Source organism: Chiloscyllium plagiosum, chromosome 1, assembly GCF_004010195.1.
Source record: "Chiloscyllium plagiosum isolate BGI_BamShark_2017 chromosome 1, ASM401019v2, whole genome shotgun sequence".
NCBI lineage: Eukaryota > Metazoa > Chordata > Chondrichthyes > Orectolobiformes > Hemiscylliidae > Chiloscyllium > Chiloscyllium plagiosum.
This window is the reverse complement of record NC_057710.1, coordinates 119,128,074-119,145,332: the sequence shown is the minus strand read 5'-3', so window position 1 is coordinate 119,145,332 and position 17,259 is coordinate 119,128,074. Positions and strand designations below refer to the sequence as shown.

The 17,259-nt window shown below is 42.4% G+C and overlaps 1 protein-coding gene across 1 annotated transcript in view; it reads left to right on the top strand.

Annotated features, from left to right (window-relative positions):
- tmem150c (transmembrane protein 150C) overlaps positions 1-17,259 on the top strand; it is a 42,788-nt gene that overhangs the window by 781 nt on the left and 24,748 nt on the right. Inside the window, exon 2 of the mRNA XM_043695127.1 lies at positions 14,681-14,752. Coding sequence (XP_043551062.1) covers positions 14,681-14,752 — 72 coding nt within the window. The remainder of the gene's footprint in view (positions 1-14,680; positions 14,753-17,259) is intronic.

The window sequence follows — 17,259 nt, the reverse complement described above, 5'->3', positions numbered from 1 at the left end:
ACTGCATTGACCCACAAGCCCAGAGTCAAACAGTGCCTTTATAATCCGTCTGGCAAAAAGGCCGTATCCATACAGGTGACTTTATAGTGTGCTACCGCCTTTAAAATCGGTCTTAGTCATTTGTTCCAATAAACAAGAGAGCTGATGTACCTTTTAATGTGAGACCATGTGTCGAGTCTTAGACATATTAGCCAAGATTTATGTTTAAATATAATCACCTGTTTGTCTGAGGCTTATTCTGTTGGGATCCCTGGTCATTATAAAGAGATGACATGGAGGTGTCGGTGTTGGACTAGGTTGGATAAAGTTAAAAATCACACAGGTTATAATCTAACAGGTTTATTTGGAAGCACTAGCGTCAGAGGCTGAGAGGATGACCTTATAGAGGTTTATAAAATCATGAGGAGCATGGATAGGGTAAATAGACAAAGTCCTTTCCATGGCGTGGGGGAGTCCAAAACTGGAGGGCATACATAGGTTTAGGGTGAGAGGGGAAAAATATAAAAGGGACCTAAGGGGCAACTCTTTCACACAGAGGGTAGTACATGTATGGAATGAGCTGCCAGAGGAAGTGGTGGAGGCTGGTAAAACTGCAAAATTTAAAAAGCATCTGGATGGGTATACGAATAGGAAGGGTTTGGAGGGATATGGGCCAAGTGCTGGCAAATGGGACTTGATTAGGTTGGGAAGTCTGGTCGGCATGGACCAGTTGGACCGAAGGGTCTGTTTCCATGCTGTACACCTCTATGACTCTATGACACTACTTTCAGGTAACTGATGAATGAGCAATGCTCCGAAAGCTAGTGCTTCCAAATAAATCTGTTGGACTATAACCTGGTGTTGTGTGATTTTTAACATCATTAAGAGAGTCAGTCAAGTTTGGAGATGCAGTTCGGATGGTAGAGCCACAGTTTCAGTGTATATGTAATTGTCAGTCAGGAGGTTCTGAGGTTTGTGGGGAATGGAAGGACAGGGGTTGGTGACGAATGGATTTGATTGGCTCCATTCGTATCTCAATGTCAGGTTTACAGAAAGAGCGAACTCCACTTCAGTAGTGTGACTTTTTTCACTATTTTGTTTTACTAACGAGTTTCACCCAACCACCTCCAGCTGCTTCATTAATTACCTTTCTGCCATCATAAGGTCAGAAGTGGGGATATTGGTTGATGATTTCACAATATTCATCATTTGTGGTTCCTCGGATACTGCAACAGTACTGTCCACGTGCATCAAGATTTGGACAATATGCAGGTTTGGTCTGACTAGTGGCAAATCACATTTGTGCCACACAAGTGCCAGGCAATGACCATTTCCAATGGGAGAGAACCTTATCATCACCTCTTGATGTTTAGTGACATTACAATTGCTGAAACACCCAATATCAACATCCTGGGAGTTGACATCAACCAGAAATTGAACAGTATTAGCCACATAAATACTGTGGCTACAACAACAGATCAGAAGTTGGGAATCCTGCAGTGAGTAACGTGCACTTTAACTCTCCAAAGTCTGGCCACCATCTACAAGGTGCAAGTCAGGATTTAGATGGGATGGTCTCCACTTGCCTAGACAAGTGCAGCTTCAACAAAACTCAAGAGGCATAAAACAGCACACTTGATTGGAATCATATCCTGAAACATTCACCCGCCACCAATGGATAGCAGCAACAGTGCATTTACAAGATGCACTGAAGATATTCATTAAGGTCCCTTAGACTGTACCTTCCAAACTAATGACCATTTCAACTTTGAAGTGCAAGGACCACATACGTATGGAACACCATCACCTGGAGGTTGCCCTCCAAGCCATTGACCATCTTGATTTGGAAGTATATCACTGAACCTTCACTGTCGCCAGTCAATATCTACCTTCATTGAGTGTACCTACATGAAATGGACTTGAGCAGTTCAAAAAGGCAGCGGGCCATCACCTTCTCAAGGGCAAATATATAGGCAGTAAATGATGGCCCAGCCAATGAAACCCAAAAGTCCTGAATGAAAATAAAAATGTTATATGTTTAATAGGGGAAAGATGTTTGAAGCAAGTTTACAAACTTGCCTATTAGAATTTTATGTGCATGTATTTCATATAAAGTGGTGCTAGTTATCCTGTAATGTGTCGGAGTTTCTTCTATTTAGGAGAATGCCTGAGCTAGTACTTTATTATAGAGTCATGCAGCACGGAAACAGACCCTTCAGTCCAACCAGTTCACGCTGACTATAATCCCAAACTAAACTAGTTCCACCTACTTGGCCCATATCCTTCCAAACGTTTCTTATTCATGGACTTAACTAAATGGCTTTTAGATGTTGTGACTGTACCCGCATCCACCACTTCCTCTGGAAGTTCATTCAACACATGGAACCACTTTCTGTGTAAAAAAAATTGCAGTTTTTTAAAATGTTTCTCCTGTCACCTTAAAAATATGCCCTTAGAATTGAAATCCCCACCTTGGGAAAAAACACTTTATCCATATACCTCATGACTTTATAAACCGCTATAAGATCACCTCTTAACCTGCTATGGTCCAGTGAAAAAAATCCCTGTCTATCCAGTCTTTCCTTATAACTCAAATCCTCCTTTCCTGGCAACATCCTGGTAAATCTCTTCTGAACCCTCTCCAGCTTAATAATATTCTTCCTATAACAAGGAGACCAGAACTGGACATAGTACTCCAGAACAGACGTCACTAGCGACCTGTATAACCTCAACATGACATCCCAACTCCTATACTCAAAGGTCTGAGCAATGAAGGCTAAACGCTTTCTTAATCACCCTATCTCTATATAATGCAAACTTCAAAGAATTATATACCTGAACCCCTAGGTGTCTCTGTTCCACAACACTGCCCAAGGCCCTACTTTTAATTGTATTAGTCTTGTCTTTGTAATAACAAATAATAATAATACATCATATAATTATTAATTGTTATATAATAATTTTATAATAACTTGACACAAAGCTGGAACAATAGTATTGTCAGAGTATTCGGAACTGGATTGTTGTGTCATAGGAACATAGGACTTAAAAGCAGGAGTATGCCATTCAGTCCTTCAAACTTGCTCTGCTACTCAATATGCACATGTCTGATTTGCTTGTGATTTCAGTTTTATTTTCTGGTCCACCATAGATTGCTTTATCTCCATAGCACATGAACTCCCAAATTATGTTTGGGTTTATGCAATTCAGATACTGTTGTTGAGTAATATTACAGAATCATGCCCAAAATACATGCCCTAGATTTATGTAAAATGATTCTGTTGTCCAGTATGTTGACCCTCTGAAGTCAAATTATCTTAATCATAGAATCCCTCCAGTGTGGAAAGAAGCCATTTGGTCCAGCATGTCTGCACTGACCCTCCAAAGAACATCCAGCCAAGACCCAGTCCCCACCCTATCCCCACATTTACCATGACCAATCCACCTAGCCTACACATCCCTAGGCAATTTACCATAGCCAAGTGATCCTCTGGAGGAAACCAGAGCAAACAATCACCAGCTGAACGTGTAAACTCCACAGACATTCATTCAAGGCTGGAATTGAACCCAGGTCTCTGGTGCTTTGAGCCAGCCATGCTAACCATTTAGCCACCGTGCTGTCCATAGTGCACATCTCTGTGTCAAATGTCTGATTGTGTCTCTGTCTCAATCTTACTTTCCTCTGCCCACAGGTTAGAGAGAAAGCCTGCTGAAAAATAACTGCTGAATCTCAGGTTTGGTGACTTTACACCACAGTGAATGAGGTGTTTGTTGATTACCACAGTGCTAACAAATTGCTTGTATACACTCTGGGAAAAGAACATCAATGCTCGTTCATTGACATCTTAGCTCTATATTGTACTCAAAACCCTATTTTGAGAATAATTATTCTTTAAAACATCACATTTAAGGTAATTATCTCTTTAAATTCTGATGATGGTGTTTGCAACACATAAGAATATTGTAACTTTATTGTTTGGATGTATCTTTATTCTTAGTTACAAATAGGGAACAGCATAAATGAAGTTCCCACTTCATGTATAGCACAGCTATCTGCACACACCAAAGCATCCTCTATTCTGCTCCAACAAAGACAACTTACATCTTTAATGAAAAATAGTCATGCTTACTCTGCTGAGGGATAAAACTAAAAGGGATTGAGAATGGTGCAAGTGTCAAGCGATGAAAAATGTTTAGAAGTGGTGACTAAAATATTTTTAATAATTGGATTTTAAAAGTTGGCGAATCAGCTGAGGATGTTTGAAGTGTGAGTTCCCAAGACTAGGGCCAGGGTGACTGAAAGCTCTGCCACCAATAATTTTACAAAGAATTGTATAGAATATTTGGCCCCAAAACAGGCCATTTTCTCAACCAGTCTATTCCACTGTCTAGACTGCACATCGCATCATCCAAACTTTCCTCATCTAAATTGACAATCCATTTCTTTCTCCCTCAAATGCTTTTCTAGCTTTGCTTTAAGTGCATCTATTCTAATGACTCAACAAGTCTTTGGGAAAAGAGGCTTCTTCTGAATTCCTATTTCGATTTCTTGATGACGTAATTGAAGCTCTCCAGTTATGCACTATCCTCAACAGGCAACAATCTCTGATGTTGTATGATCTTAATGACTTTGTTTCTGTACCCTCTGCAGTGCCTGTATTGTTTTACATGGAGCAGGCAAGGCCTAGGAAGACTGCCCAACCTCACCTCACTGGGAAGACTGCCTAACCTCACCTCTTGACTCACCTCAATTTGCGTCATTAAGTAGCCAAACATTGCCCAATTCTCAACTGGTTTCAGTTTTGACACTGGCAGGAACCATACTTTGCTATATGAAGGTGGGAAGGTCTGAAAGGATTAATGCTGAAAAGTGCATTAACTATTGTCCAGTAAGACAAAGTCATACAGATTCCGGTGGGGAACAACTTTGGATCTAGAAGGAGTAAAAGCTGACCTCGTGGTCACCCGTATGGTCTCAGTAATAATGACCATCATACCAATTTAACTTGCAGCTCGTTGTTATCATGGAATAACTGACAATGTGTTTGAGACAAAAGCCTCATTTTGTTGGATTACTGGCTAAAGTAGAAGGGCTTATGCCATAAACATCAATTCTCCTGCTCCTCGGATGCTGCCTGACCTGCTGTGCTTTTCCAGCACCATACTTTTCGAGTCTGACCTCCAGCATCTGCAGTCCTCACTTTTTCCTACTGGCTAAAGTAAACTAATCAGACCCTGTAGGTCCCTACCAGGAAATAGAATGGTAACATTCAAATCAAGTATATGGATTTTACACCAAGATTGGCTGTGTTGAGGATCCAACATACAACATGCTTTGTCCTCAGTTGGGAAGACAGGCTGCCTCTGTCAACAGCCCCTTTTGAGATAGACTCCACACCCTGTCACTGCACACTGCTCTCATCAAAGCTCATGGACAACAACTCTCACTATTGCACACATCATCCCCATTTAATGGCTCATTCTCCCAAACAATTAACGTTTCCTGCTCTCCGCTGTCACAAATCCTTCACTCCATGTGACCAGCAAATTCTGGAATTCACTAGAGAAGGGATCAGAGAGACGTCAATGTCCAACAAATTCAGTAAGCTTCAGAGTTTTGTGATGCACTGCCCTCCCACTGCCACCACTGCAAACTCAAATCTTAACCTCCACCATCCTTCTTTGCTAACTATTTCCATCTCTTATGCAGGCATTAGTCACACCCAGTGAACCTAATTAAAAGGTGGGTAGTGCACAAGACTCTCAGCTCTATCACTACCTCCACGTCTGAGGAGGAAGCCACTGAACCCACAAGGGATGCACCACCAAGGTTTTTACTTGCACCCTGCCCCCCAGATCAGGAACTTTCACCTTGGTGTTTACTTTAATTCAATTAGATTTAGAGCATAATCTAATGAACACATCACTGACATGTGTCCACAGCAAGTCAAGGAAGAGACACCCCAAATCTCTGGCACTTAGAGGGCTGTCAGAACCAGGCAGCTGTTCACTCCCAGTCAGAAGATAGGTCTCTCTTTATGACCATTAATGACTTGGTCAATATGCACAGACATGCACAAGAACAGCAGGTGGGTTTGTCAGAAACAATCGGTAAGCTAGATCAAAGGATGGAGGTTCATCAATGTTATCAGTGTCCCTGCTGACTCTGGTAAGTGTCCATGGTAGGTGATCGCCCCATGGAGACCCAGGTCCAGCACATGATGTTAGTCAAAACTGTGCACATTCCATTGCCTTATCATAAATGCTTAGCATCAATAGCAAGGCAAGAGAGGGAAGAGGAACTTTGTCCTCACTCCAGGTGCTCCTTCCTCTTGAGGAGAAAATGTGCTACCAGGAGGTTCCACAGGTTGGAGGAGCCACGAACAGAACTTCCATAACCTTCCTGTCAGGACACTGTAAAAGCTCCAGCTGAGGAGGGGCAGTCCACATCTGGCAAGACACTTTCAGCAGGTGTGGGCCTGCTAGGTACAAGCATCCACAAAGTCAACCATTTAACACTTCCAAGCTAAAAGGACCAACTACAGAGCAAGCTCCCTCCACCCCAGTTCCATATGTGGGGATAGCACTTTAACAAAGTGAGAGGTAGAGGAAGGAAAAGCCTTACTGAAGACACAGAGGACATGGAGGACACATAATTGGAAATAATTTTGTTCTTTTGCAAATATATCTCAATTTGATCTTAAAATGTCTGCAGCAGTGTCTTTATCACTGTTGGTCTTGTTGAAGTCACATCCATGTGATGAATAAACAGTCTCTTCAGACATCCCAGGATGAAAGAAGTTGTAATGGCTGAGCATTGCTCATCTCTCACAAGCAACCACCTCATTGGCTGTAGATGGCCTCAGACTTTGGGGATTCTTAAACTGTGATGTTGATGACTACAGCCATCAACTGCACTTTAATATAGACAATGCTAAGATTATACACAGGTTGCAGGAATTGTGCTAGGACCTGACACACATCATTTTGGAATCACACCCAGCTTATAATGATAGTATGGAATCACTACTTCCCAAATCTCTGAGAAGATAGGTTCTTTCTATCTTTCAGCTTTACAAGGGAGTGCACTGCATTCTAGGCTGGGAGATGTACAACGGGCAGCTTACATGTCCATTCTCCCTCATTGCATATTCATCTGCCAAGAAGGGCTGCACAATATTATGCATCTTATAGCTTCAGTGCTGTCCTACAGAATGTGTAAGAATTTGATGTCAATGTGATAGTTTGTATGCACTCTGAAATGTTGAAGGATAACTGATGATGAAAGGGTCAGAAAGGGGAATGCCACAGGATTCTTCTCAACGTGCTGCCTATAATGAGAGTTTTCACTGCATAACTCTTGGTACAATATGCTGACTGAATCCTCAATAGCTTCCTAACCTTAGCATCATGTGCTGTTAATTCACCGTCTCACTGATTGGTGCATATTTCTGAACAGTCAATGGGATGTATAATGTGTAGATGTTTGAAAGTGGGATCACCTGAAGATATCAAATATGTGAACAGATGGATAGCAAAAGTTTATTCAGTAACAGAAAAGATAAAGGACTAAGCAGGGTGTCTTTGTCATGTAACAAACAGAATTTTAAACCATTGAAGCAAGTCCAAACCCAGCTCATTCAATCTGAAAATGGATTCCAATTAGGTTCTTTTTGGCTTCTTGCACTTAACAATGCATTGCACCATCATGCTGTCCTGTCTAGTTGTGAAGAGCACAACATGTCTCTCCAGATGCTCCAACAGAGGGTTCCAGACATCAAAGCCTCATCTTAAGGACATTTATAGTTTGTTCCTATTTGGCCAAGGTAGGTGGATCTTCGGAAGAAGAGGTTCCAAAGAAGAATAATGTTTTACCGGAAACATTAACTCTGTCTCTCTCTTCACAGATGCTGCCAGACCAACTGCGTTTCTCCGCCACTTTCTGTTTTTATTTCAGATCTCCAGCATCAACAGTATTTTGCTCTTAGCTATATCTTCATTCAGTCTGAGAGTTTCATGAAGGTGTCATATGGCTTGTTTAGAGGGACAGTGCTTGCCTCCAAGCAGCCGTCCCTGTCTGGCCCAAATATCTTACAGTGCCTATGAGTTCTCCAGTATGGAAGAGTCACAGCAGTCTCCATGATATCTAGAATATCTGTCTTCCCACGATATTCAAACCCCCAAAATCTGGTATCAAGGGGACACATAATTTGAGCATACATGGTGTGAAAACCTTCTCTGTTGATCATCTTTGCAGGTTGCTGACAGGGTGCACTCAAAGCAAGATGGATGCAGTCTATAGTGCCCTGCACCTGGGGATTGCCAGCTATGATGGAGAATCCCATTGCCGGAGCTGCTTGGCTCTCTTCGTCATGGGCTAGATGATGAACTGCTGTGATCTAGAGAAAATGGCATCAGTGGCAGCCTGGATGTATTTGTGAACTGAGCATTGGGAGATGTCGCACAGTTGGTCCTTGAATTAAGCCCTTGGCATAAAAGCTCAGGACAGTTGTCTCCTTGATGACCACCAAAATGTGATGGCCAACCAGTCCTTCTGAGTGCAAGAACCACTTTCATCATTCCCTCCCATCGCCTCAGTGGAGCTTCAGCTGCAGCTCCTCCCTTTGGAGACTGTAGCAGGAACTGGAGGTTACTGATCTTGCTGACAACATAGTGATTACTCTGTCCTTCGAAGTTGCCTTGAGATTTCAAGCAATGCCATAAGGCAGTCCCACGGACAGGTCCATATAGATATGTGAACAGATAATCTGTGGGGAATGTCTAGAAGAAAACATTATATAATTAATGGTACCTGAACCCTCAGATCAGTCACATTAAAGCCTCATGTTGTAACCTTTGCAAGGAGGTCTATATCATGCCTCAAATAAGGAGCTCTGAGGTATGTAACCTTATCCAAATGGATATTGCATAACAGCTTTATACTACATTGAGAGACTGAAATTCCGGCAAAAATCCACCATGACAGCCCCCTCAGTCACCCCCCAAGAAAAAAGCATGCTTGCACATCATAGACCATGCATTCTTGCGATTTTGTGTAAAGTGTTGGCTTCCAGTGATAGATATGGAATGTGTTTCAGAAATGTCAAGCCCAAGTGATGCCTTTAAAGTACCCTGTTTGATTATATTTGTTTAACTTAGCATGACAAAGAGGAAACTAGTGCAATTAATGTAATGGTCAGGATTGCTTGGTGTATTTTGTAGTGTGCATTTTGGTCAATGAATGAAGTGCAATTTGATGCCACATTAGTGGCATTACTGAATAAATGGGTACATGATTAATACAACTGATCCTAGCAGGGCCTCAAATGAAACAATTCTCCTCCTCTGCTGAAGAGAAAAACAGCAACTTACTCAGTGTACTTTGCTTGTAGTTGTATAATTTGTGCAGTTGACTGGATCGAAGGTGTAATGGTTTCAAATAAAGTGACTGTTGATTCTGTAGAGAATGTGAAATGGGAGGGGGGGAGTGTTCATGCTTGGGTGGGGTGAGAGGCAATGATGTAGTGGTATTATCACTGAACTCGTAATGCAGAGACGAAAAGTGTGATGCTGGAAAAGCACAGCAAGTCAGGCAGCATCGGATGAGCAGGAGAATCGACGTTTCAGGCATAGGCTCTTCATCAGGAATGTGAGGAGGAGAAGGAAGCTGAGAGATAAATAGGAGTATAGGGCTGGGGGTGAGGTAGCTGGGAAGGCGATAGGTGGATGCAGTTGGAGGTTTGGATCTGAGATGAGGTGGGGGAGGGGAGATGAGGAAACTGGTGAAGTCGATGCTGAAGCTGTATGGTTGGAGAGTCCCAAGGCAGAAGATGAGGCGTTCTTCTTTCAGGCATCGGTTGGCTTGGATTTGGCAGTGGAGGTGGCCAAGGACTTGCATGCTCTTGGGGGAGTTGTAGGAGTTGTGGAAGCGGTCGGCTGCAGGGCAGTGGGGTTGTTTCTTGCGTGTGTCCCAGAGATGTTTCCTGAAGCGCTCCGTGAGTGGGCGTCCTATCTCCCCGATGTAGAGGAGAGCAACAGACACAGTAACTGAGGTGTTTGGGTGTGCAGGAAAATCTCCCTCAGATGTGGAAAGATCCTTTGGGGCTTTGGACATCACCTCCCAACTTGCATCTACCTATTGCCTTCCCAGCTGCCTCACCCCCACACCCACCACCTTCCTATTTATTTCTTAGTCCCCTTCCACCCCCTCACATTCCTGATGAAGGGCTTATGCCCAAAACATCAATTCTCTTGCTTCTCAGATGCTGCTTGACCTGCTGTGCTTTTCCACGTTTTGACTCTGACTCCCCAGCATCTGCAGTCCTCACCTTCTCCTAGTAACGCAGAGACCTGAGTAATGCTCTGGGGATCCAGGTTCAAATTTGAATTCAATAATAAAATGGAATTAAAAATCTAATGATGTCTATCAAACCATTGTCAATTCCAGAGGCATTCAAGAGGGCTGTGGATGATTACTTGGATAAAAATAATGTGTAAGGGTATGGGGGAAAAGCAGGATAAAATAAGCAGGGGCTACTTTCCCTAGAGCGTCGGGGACCTGGGGTGACCTTATAGAAGTTTATAAAAGTCATGAGGGGCATGAATAGGATGAAAAGTCAAGGTCTTTTCCCCAGGGTAGGGAAGTCCAAAACTAGAAGGCATAAGTTTAAAAGCAAATTACTGCAGATACTGGAATCTGAAACCAAAAGAGAAAATGCTGGAAATTCTCAGCAGGTCTGGCAGCATCTGTAAGGAGAGAAAAGAGCTGAAGAGAGAGAAATGTCAGCTCTTTTCTCTCCTTACAGATGCTTCCAGATCTGCTGAGATTTTCCAGCATTTTCTCTTCAGGGCTTTGACAAAGGGTCAGTTAGACTCGAAACACCAGCTCTTTTCCCTCCTTACAGATGCTGCCAGGCATAAGGTTAAGGTGAGAGGGGAAAGATTTAAAAGGAACCTAAGGGACAACTTTTTCACACAGAGGATGATGCGTGCATGGAATGAGCTGCCAGAGGAAGTAATGGAGGCTGGTACAATTAACAGCATTTAAATGGCATCTGGATGTGTACGTGACCATGAAAGGTTTAGAGGGATATGGGCCAAATGCTTGTAAATGGGACTAGATTAATTTAGGTCATCTGGTTAGTATGGACAAGTTGGACCAAAGGATCTGTTTCTGTGCTGTACATACCTATGACTTTATAACTCGGCTCATTTAATGAGCCAGTATAGGCTTGATGTGCCAAATAGTGTCATCCTACACTAACACTTCTGTAGTTGTTGTAAAAACTCATCTGGTTCACAAAATGTCCTTTAGGGAGGGAATCGGCTGTCCTTTTCTGCATTAGTCCACATGAGACTCCAGACCTATAGCAATGTGTTTGACTCTTCATTTACCTCTGAAATGGCCTAGCAAGCTGCTCAGTTGTATCAAAAAGGAATTGGCCAGACCACTTGGCATTAACTAAGGTATTCAAATCGATAATGACAGACATTGCCCTGTCAAGCCTGCATGGATCCTCCTTACTAACATCTGAGGGTGAGTACAAAAAGTAGGAGAGCTGAGTCTCAGACTGGTCAAGCAATTCATGCAAACATACTTCACTCAGAAGGTCCCAGACACTACCATTGCTATCTCTGAGTATGTCCTGTTCCACTGGTAGAACGGAACCAACAGAGATGGTGGCACGGTGTATACGGTCAGGGGGGAGTTGCCCTGGGAAACGCCAACATTGGCTCAGCTCTCATAAAGCCTCATAGTATCAAGTGAAACATTGGGAAGGACACCTCCTGCTGGTTACAACCACCACAACCACATCATTCTCAATCCCCACCCCCACCCCTCCAATCAAATCAAATAAAATGAAGAATGTACCCTGGGTAAGGGAATTCAATGTCCATTACCAAGACTGACTTGCAGCTCTCCAAGCTGGTTGAATCCTGAAGACAGAGCTGCTCGATGTGCGTGCAACTGCTGGTGAGGAAAAAACATACTTTTTACTGAACCAAAGGTAATGCCACTATCAAGCCATTAGTCACAGCACAGAGAAAAGCCCTTTGGTCTATCATGCCTGCTCTAGTCAAAAACAACCACCTCACTATTCTAGTTCCATTCTCCACTACTTAGCCCAAATTCACCAATCTGCTTCCTGTGGTTGCATTATCCATGACAGGGAGAAAGTGAGTCTGCAGATGCTGGAGATCAAAGTTGAAACTTTATTATGCCTGCTCTAGTCAAAAACAACCACCTCACTATTCTAGTTCCATTCTCCACTACTTAGCCCAAATTCACCAATCTGCCTCCTGTGGTTGCATTATCCATGACAGTACAAGTAAGAGTAACCAACACACAGTCCTGTGGAGACAAAGCCTCATCTTTACATTCAATTTACCTTGCGTTGCATTGTGTGATTCTATCACCAAGCTACATGTGATAGACTTTAAATCTAGCAACTCAAGACTGCACATCCATGAGGTGCTGTGAGCTATTAGGCAGCAGGATTATACTCAAACACAATCTACAGCCTCATTTTCTGGCATATCCCTTCCTCTACCATTACAATCAAGCCGGGGAATCAACTCTGGTTCAGTGAAGAGTGCAGGAGGGTATGTCTGGTGCAGCGCCTCAAAAATGAAGCTAAAAGCACAGGACTAATTGCATGCTAAACAGCAGAAACAAGTGATGAAAGGATTAAATGATTCTACAACTAACTGATCAGATTTAAGCTCTGCAGTCCTCTGGATACTGATATGAATAGTGGTGGACAATTAAAGTCTTGAGGAGGAGGCTCCACAAATATCACAATTCTCAATGTTAGGGAAGCTTAGGATGTCAATGCAAAAGGGACGGCTGAAGAATTTGCAAAAACCTTTGGCAAGAAATGCCAAATGAAATATCCCTCTCAGCCTCCTCTATAGGTCCCAGCATTACAGAATACCAATCTTCAGCCTATTGCTTCACTCCATGTGATATCAAAAGGTTGCTGAAAGCATTCAATGCTGCAAAGGCTATGGGTCCTGACAACATTCCAGAAATAGTACTGAAGATATGAGCTTCCGAATGTGCCTAACCTCAATCCAAGCTGTATTAACACAGCTGCAACACTGGCATCTATCCAATGATATGGAAAATTGCCTAGGTATATCCTGAATTCAAAACCAATTGCAGAATAAATCCAACTTAGCCAAACCCTGCACCATCAATCTACCCTTGACTATCAGTAAAGGGCTGGATAGGGTGATTGACAGTGCTATCAAGCAGCCCTTGCTTACCAATAACCAGCTCCCTGGCACTTGGCTTGCGTTTCACCAGAGCCACTCAGTTCCTGACCTTGTTATGGCCTTAGTTCAGCCATGAACAAAACAGCTGGTTTTCAGAGGTGACGTGAGAATGACTGCCATTGACATCAAGGCCACATTTGACTGCTTGTTGCATCAAGGAGCTTGAGCAAAACTAGAGTCAACAGAATCAGGGGTAAACTCTCTGCTGTCATACTTTGGAATCATACTTGACAAAAGGGAAGATGGATGTGGTTTTTGAAGCTTGTTTAACCTAGCTCCAGGACATTTTTGCAGGAGTTCCTCAGGTTAGTGCCCTCAGCAGAACCATCTTCAGCCACTTCATCACTGAGCTTCCCTCCAACAGAAGGTCAGAATTGGGGATGTTGACCAATGACTGCACAATGTTCAGTACCATTTGCAACTCCTCAGGTACTAAAGCAGTCAATGTCCAAATGCAGCAAGACCTAGACAATATCTAGATTATGGACTGACAGGTGGCAAGTACCATTCATGCCATGCAAATACCAGGCAAGAACTATCTCCAGCAAGAGAACAACTTTATCCCTTTAAGTTCAATGGTGTTACTTGCACTGAACCCCTAGTACTAACATTGTTGGGGCAACATTCTCTCTAAGCTCTTTGGCAGTAAGGCACTAGAAGGTTCTATGCTTGCTTGTTGGCATGACTAATTGACTTCCGAAGGTGGCATCTGCTGCAGCACTTAGACATCGAAGGTTCACACCATGATAAAATAATTAGACAGAATGTTGCCGGGGGGAGGTTACCATTGACTGAATTATAGTCATATAAATATTGTGGTTTCAAAGCAGGTCAGAAGCTAGATATCCTGCTGCAAGTTACTGACCTCTTGACTTCCCAAAAACTGCCTACCATCTACAACGCACACAGTGAGATGGAACATATTTGCCAGCATGAGTGCAGCTCCAACAACTTTCAAGAAACTTGATGCCTTCTAGGACAAATCAGCCCATTAGCATCACATGCACAAACTAGCACTCTTGTAGCAATAGCATGCATCATCCACAAGATGCCCTGCAGAAATTCCCTAAGGCCTCTTAGACTGCACACTTCAAATCCATGACCACTTCCATGTAGAAGGACAAGGGCAACAAATACATGGGAACACCACCACCTCCAAGCTACTCACCATCCTGTCTTGGAAATATATCACTATCGCTTCAGCGTCGCTGGGTCAAAATCCTGGAAACCCACCCGATAATAGTATTATGGAGTTACCTACTCCAAATAGACTGCTACTGTTCAAGAAGGGCAACTTCTCAAGGGCAACTTGGGATGCACAATGAATGTGGGCAATGCCCACATCCTGTGAATGAATTAAAAAAAGGAAATATGTACAAACTAAGGAAATGATTTTCACTTCTGTCTTCTGTCTTCACTATAGAGGATACAAAAACATCCCACGACATCAAGATGCATGGAAAAGTCAAGCATTTGCAGTTGAAATTAAAATTAGGTAAGCTGTATTGAGCAAACTAATGGGATTACAGGTTGATCAGTCCACGGGTCCTAATAGACTTCATCCTCGGATCTTAAGTGCCTAATGAGTTAGTTAATGATCCGTGTTAATTTTCTCAGATTCACTAGATTCAGACGGATTACCAAATATATCTCCTCTATTCTGAAGGGAGGGGTCAGAAAATAAGAAACCTCCAGTCAGGTTGATGCTTGTCGTGGGAAAGATGTGGAAGTGATCATTAAGGAGATTATAACTGAGCATTTAGAAACGCTCGAGGTAATAGGAAAGTGTCTGCGTGGTTTTGTGGAAGAGAAATCATGTTTAACTTCTTTGTCGGAATTCTTTGAAGAAGTAACATATACTGTGGAAAAGAGTCAGTGTGTTGATGTATTGTACTTAGATTTCCATAAGATATTTGACAAAATGCCACAAAAAGGTCCATTGCTCATGGCGTAGAGGGCAACATGCTAACATGGAGAGAAGATTGCCTGGCTGATGGAAAATAGAATGTATGCATAGACCTTTTTCTGATTGGCAGGATGAGATGAATGGACTCCTATTAAGGTTTGTGCTTGAGTATCAATGTCTTCTAATTTATCTTAATTACTCTTAGTTGAGGAGAACAGAAATGTGAAAGCTAAATTTTTAGGTAATAAAACAAAGTATGTGATGAAGAGGACATAAGGAGATTATAGATGGATATAGATAAGTTGAGTGGTGGGCAAAAATCTGACAAGTGAAGTCTAATGTGGGTAAAGATTAAATTTTTCACCATTATCAGGAAGATAAGGAAAAGAATTACCTAAATAGTAAAAACTGCAGAGGAGGAATCCAGATGTTCTAGTGCATGAATCACAAACATTAATAGGCAGCTACAATCAGAAAGCTAATGTAATGCTATCCTTTTTTATGAGAGGAATTAAAGATCAATGTAAGGATGTATACTTCATCTTGAAATCTGTATGCAGTTTGGTATTCTTGATTAAGAAAGGATGTTTGGGTGATTCAAAGGAAGTTTACTCGATTGATATCTGGAATTCGTGAGCCGCCTTATGAAGAAATGTTGGACTCATTGGAGTTTATAAGAGTGAGGGGTGACTTGATTGAAGTACATGATGTTCTAAATGGTCTTGACAAGATGCACATGGAAATTATGTTTCTTGTGGGCAAATCCATAACTAGGGAATACTGTTTTAAAAATGGGTGTCACCCTTTTTGTACAGAATTGTGAAAACAAATTCTCTTAGTGGGTTGTGAAACCCCTTGTCTCAGAAGGTGATGGATGTGGGGTCATTGAATGTTTTTAAGGCAGAAGTAGCTGGATTCTTGTTAAGTAGGGCAATCAAAGGTTATTAGGAGTAGGGGGGAATGTGTAGTTTTAAACAAAACAGATCAACCATGATTTGACTGTATGCAGAGTTGACTTGGGAGACTGAATAGTCTACTTCTGCTCCTAGTTTGTATTCCAGCACGAACAGAACCAAGTACCTGATTGATTTGGACAGCCCCAGACTGGAATCGGACAAGCCCTTGACTGGGTGTGACAGTACCCGCTGGCTGACTGTAGTCCCTCATGATTCTGCTAATGCCTGCTCCCATTTGATTTCCAGACATGGCCATTTGGTTGAAAGACATACAGTGCATTTGCTATATAGGCTGCTACCACTTAGAACATAGAACAGTACTGTATAGCATAGTATAGGCCTTTCGGTCCTCAATGTTGTGCCGGCCTTTTATCCTACTCTAAGATCAGACTAAACTACGTACCTTTCATTTTACTAACTTTCGTCTGCCTATCCAAGAGTCGCTTAAGTGTCCCTAATGTATCTGACTTGTTATAGATGTAAGGCATTGATATAGCATTGTCCTATTTAATGACATATCCACCTCTTAACTGTTCAGTGCTTCCCATCATGACAAGCCTCCTGCCTCCCCATCTATGCAATGGAAACTACTTGGATTGGCAACCTTAAACTTAGAACACCAAAGGGCTTGTGTGCTAAAAAGCAATGGAAGACACAGAAGCTAGCAACCTCCAAGGAAGAACAAATTGAGTGACTGCCAAGAAGTTATGTCAAGGGCCATAAGAAACATCCTGTTTGTCTCTATAAAGTGTATGTGTGTCCTTGCATGCAGATTGACCTGGCAGAATTATGCATGCCACTGGTGTCCCTGAGTTCCAAAGAAGAATATTGAAGGGCTGAAGTGGTATGAGAGTTGGACCGAGAACAGATATGGTGATATAGTGAGGCTGGTAGTTTGCTGATACTGACTTTCATGGATGACGAGTGGAGGAGGATGATCAATGGGGGGATATTGTGATGAAGATCGAGTTGGATGAAAACTGTGAATGTACTCAGTGATCTGCAGTCGCCAGGCACCCACTTTGACTTGCAAGTCAGGAATTTGTGATGGCTAGTTTCTCAGGGGAAGGAACTGAACATTGGAGGTGACATACAAATAAAGTGAGTTGGCCAAATAATGAGATGCAAATACATGGAAAT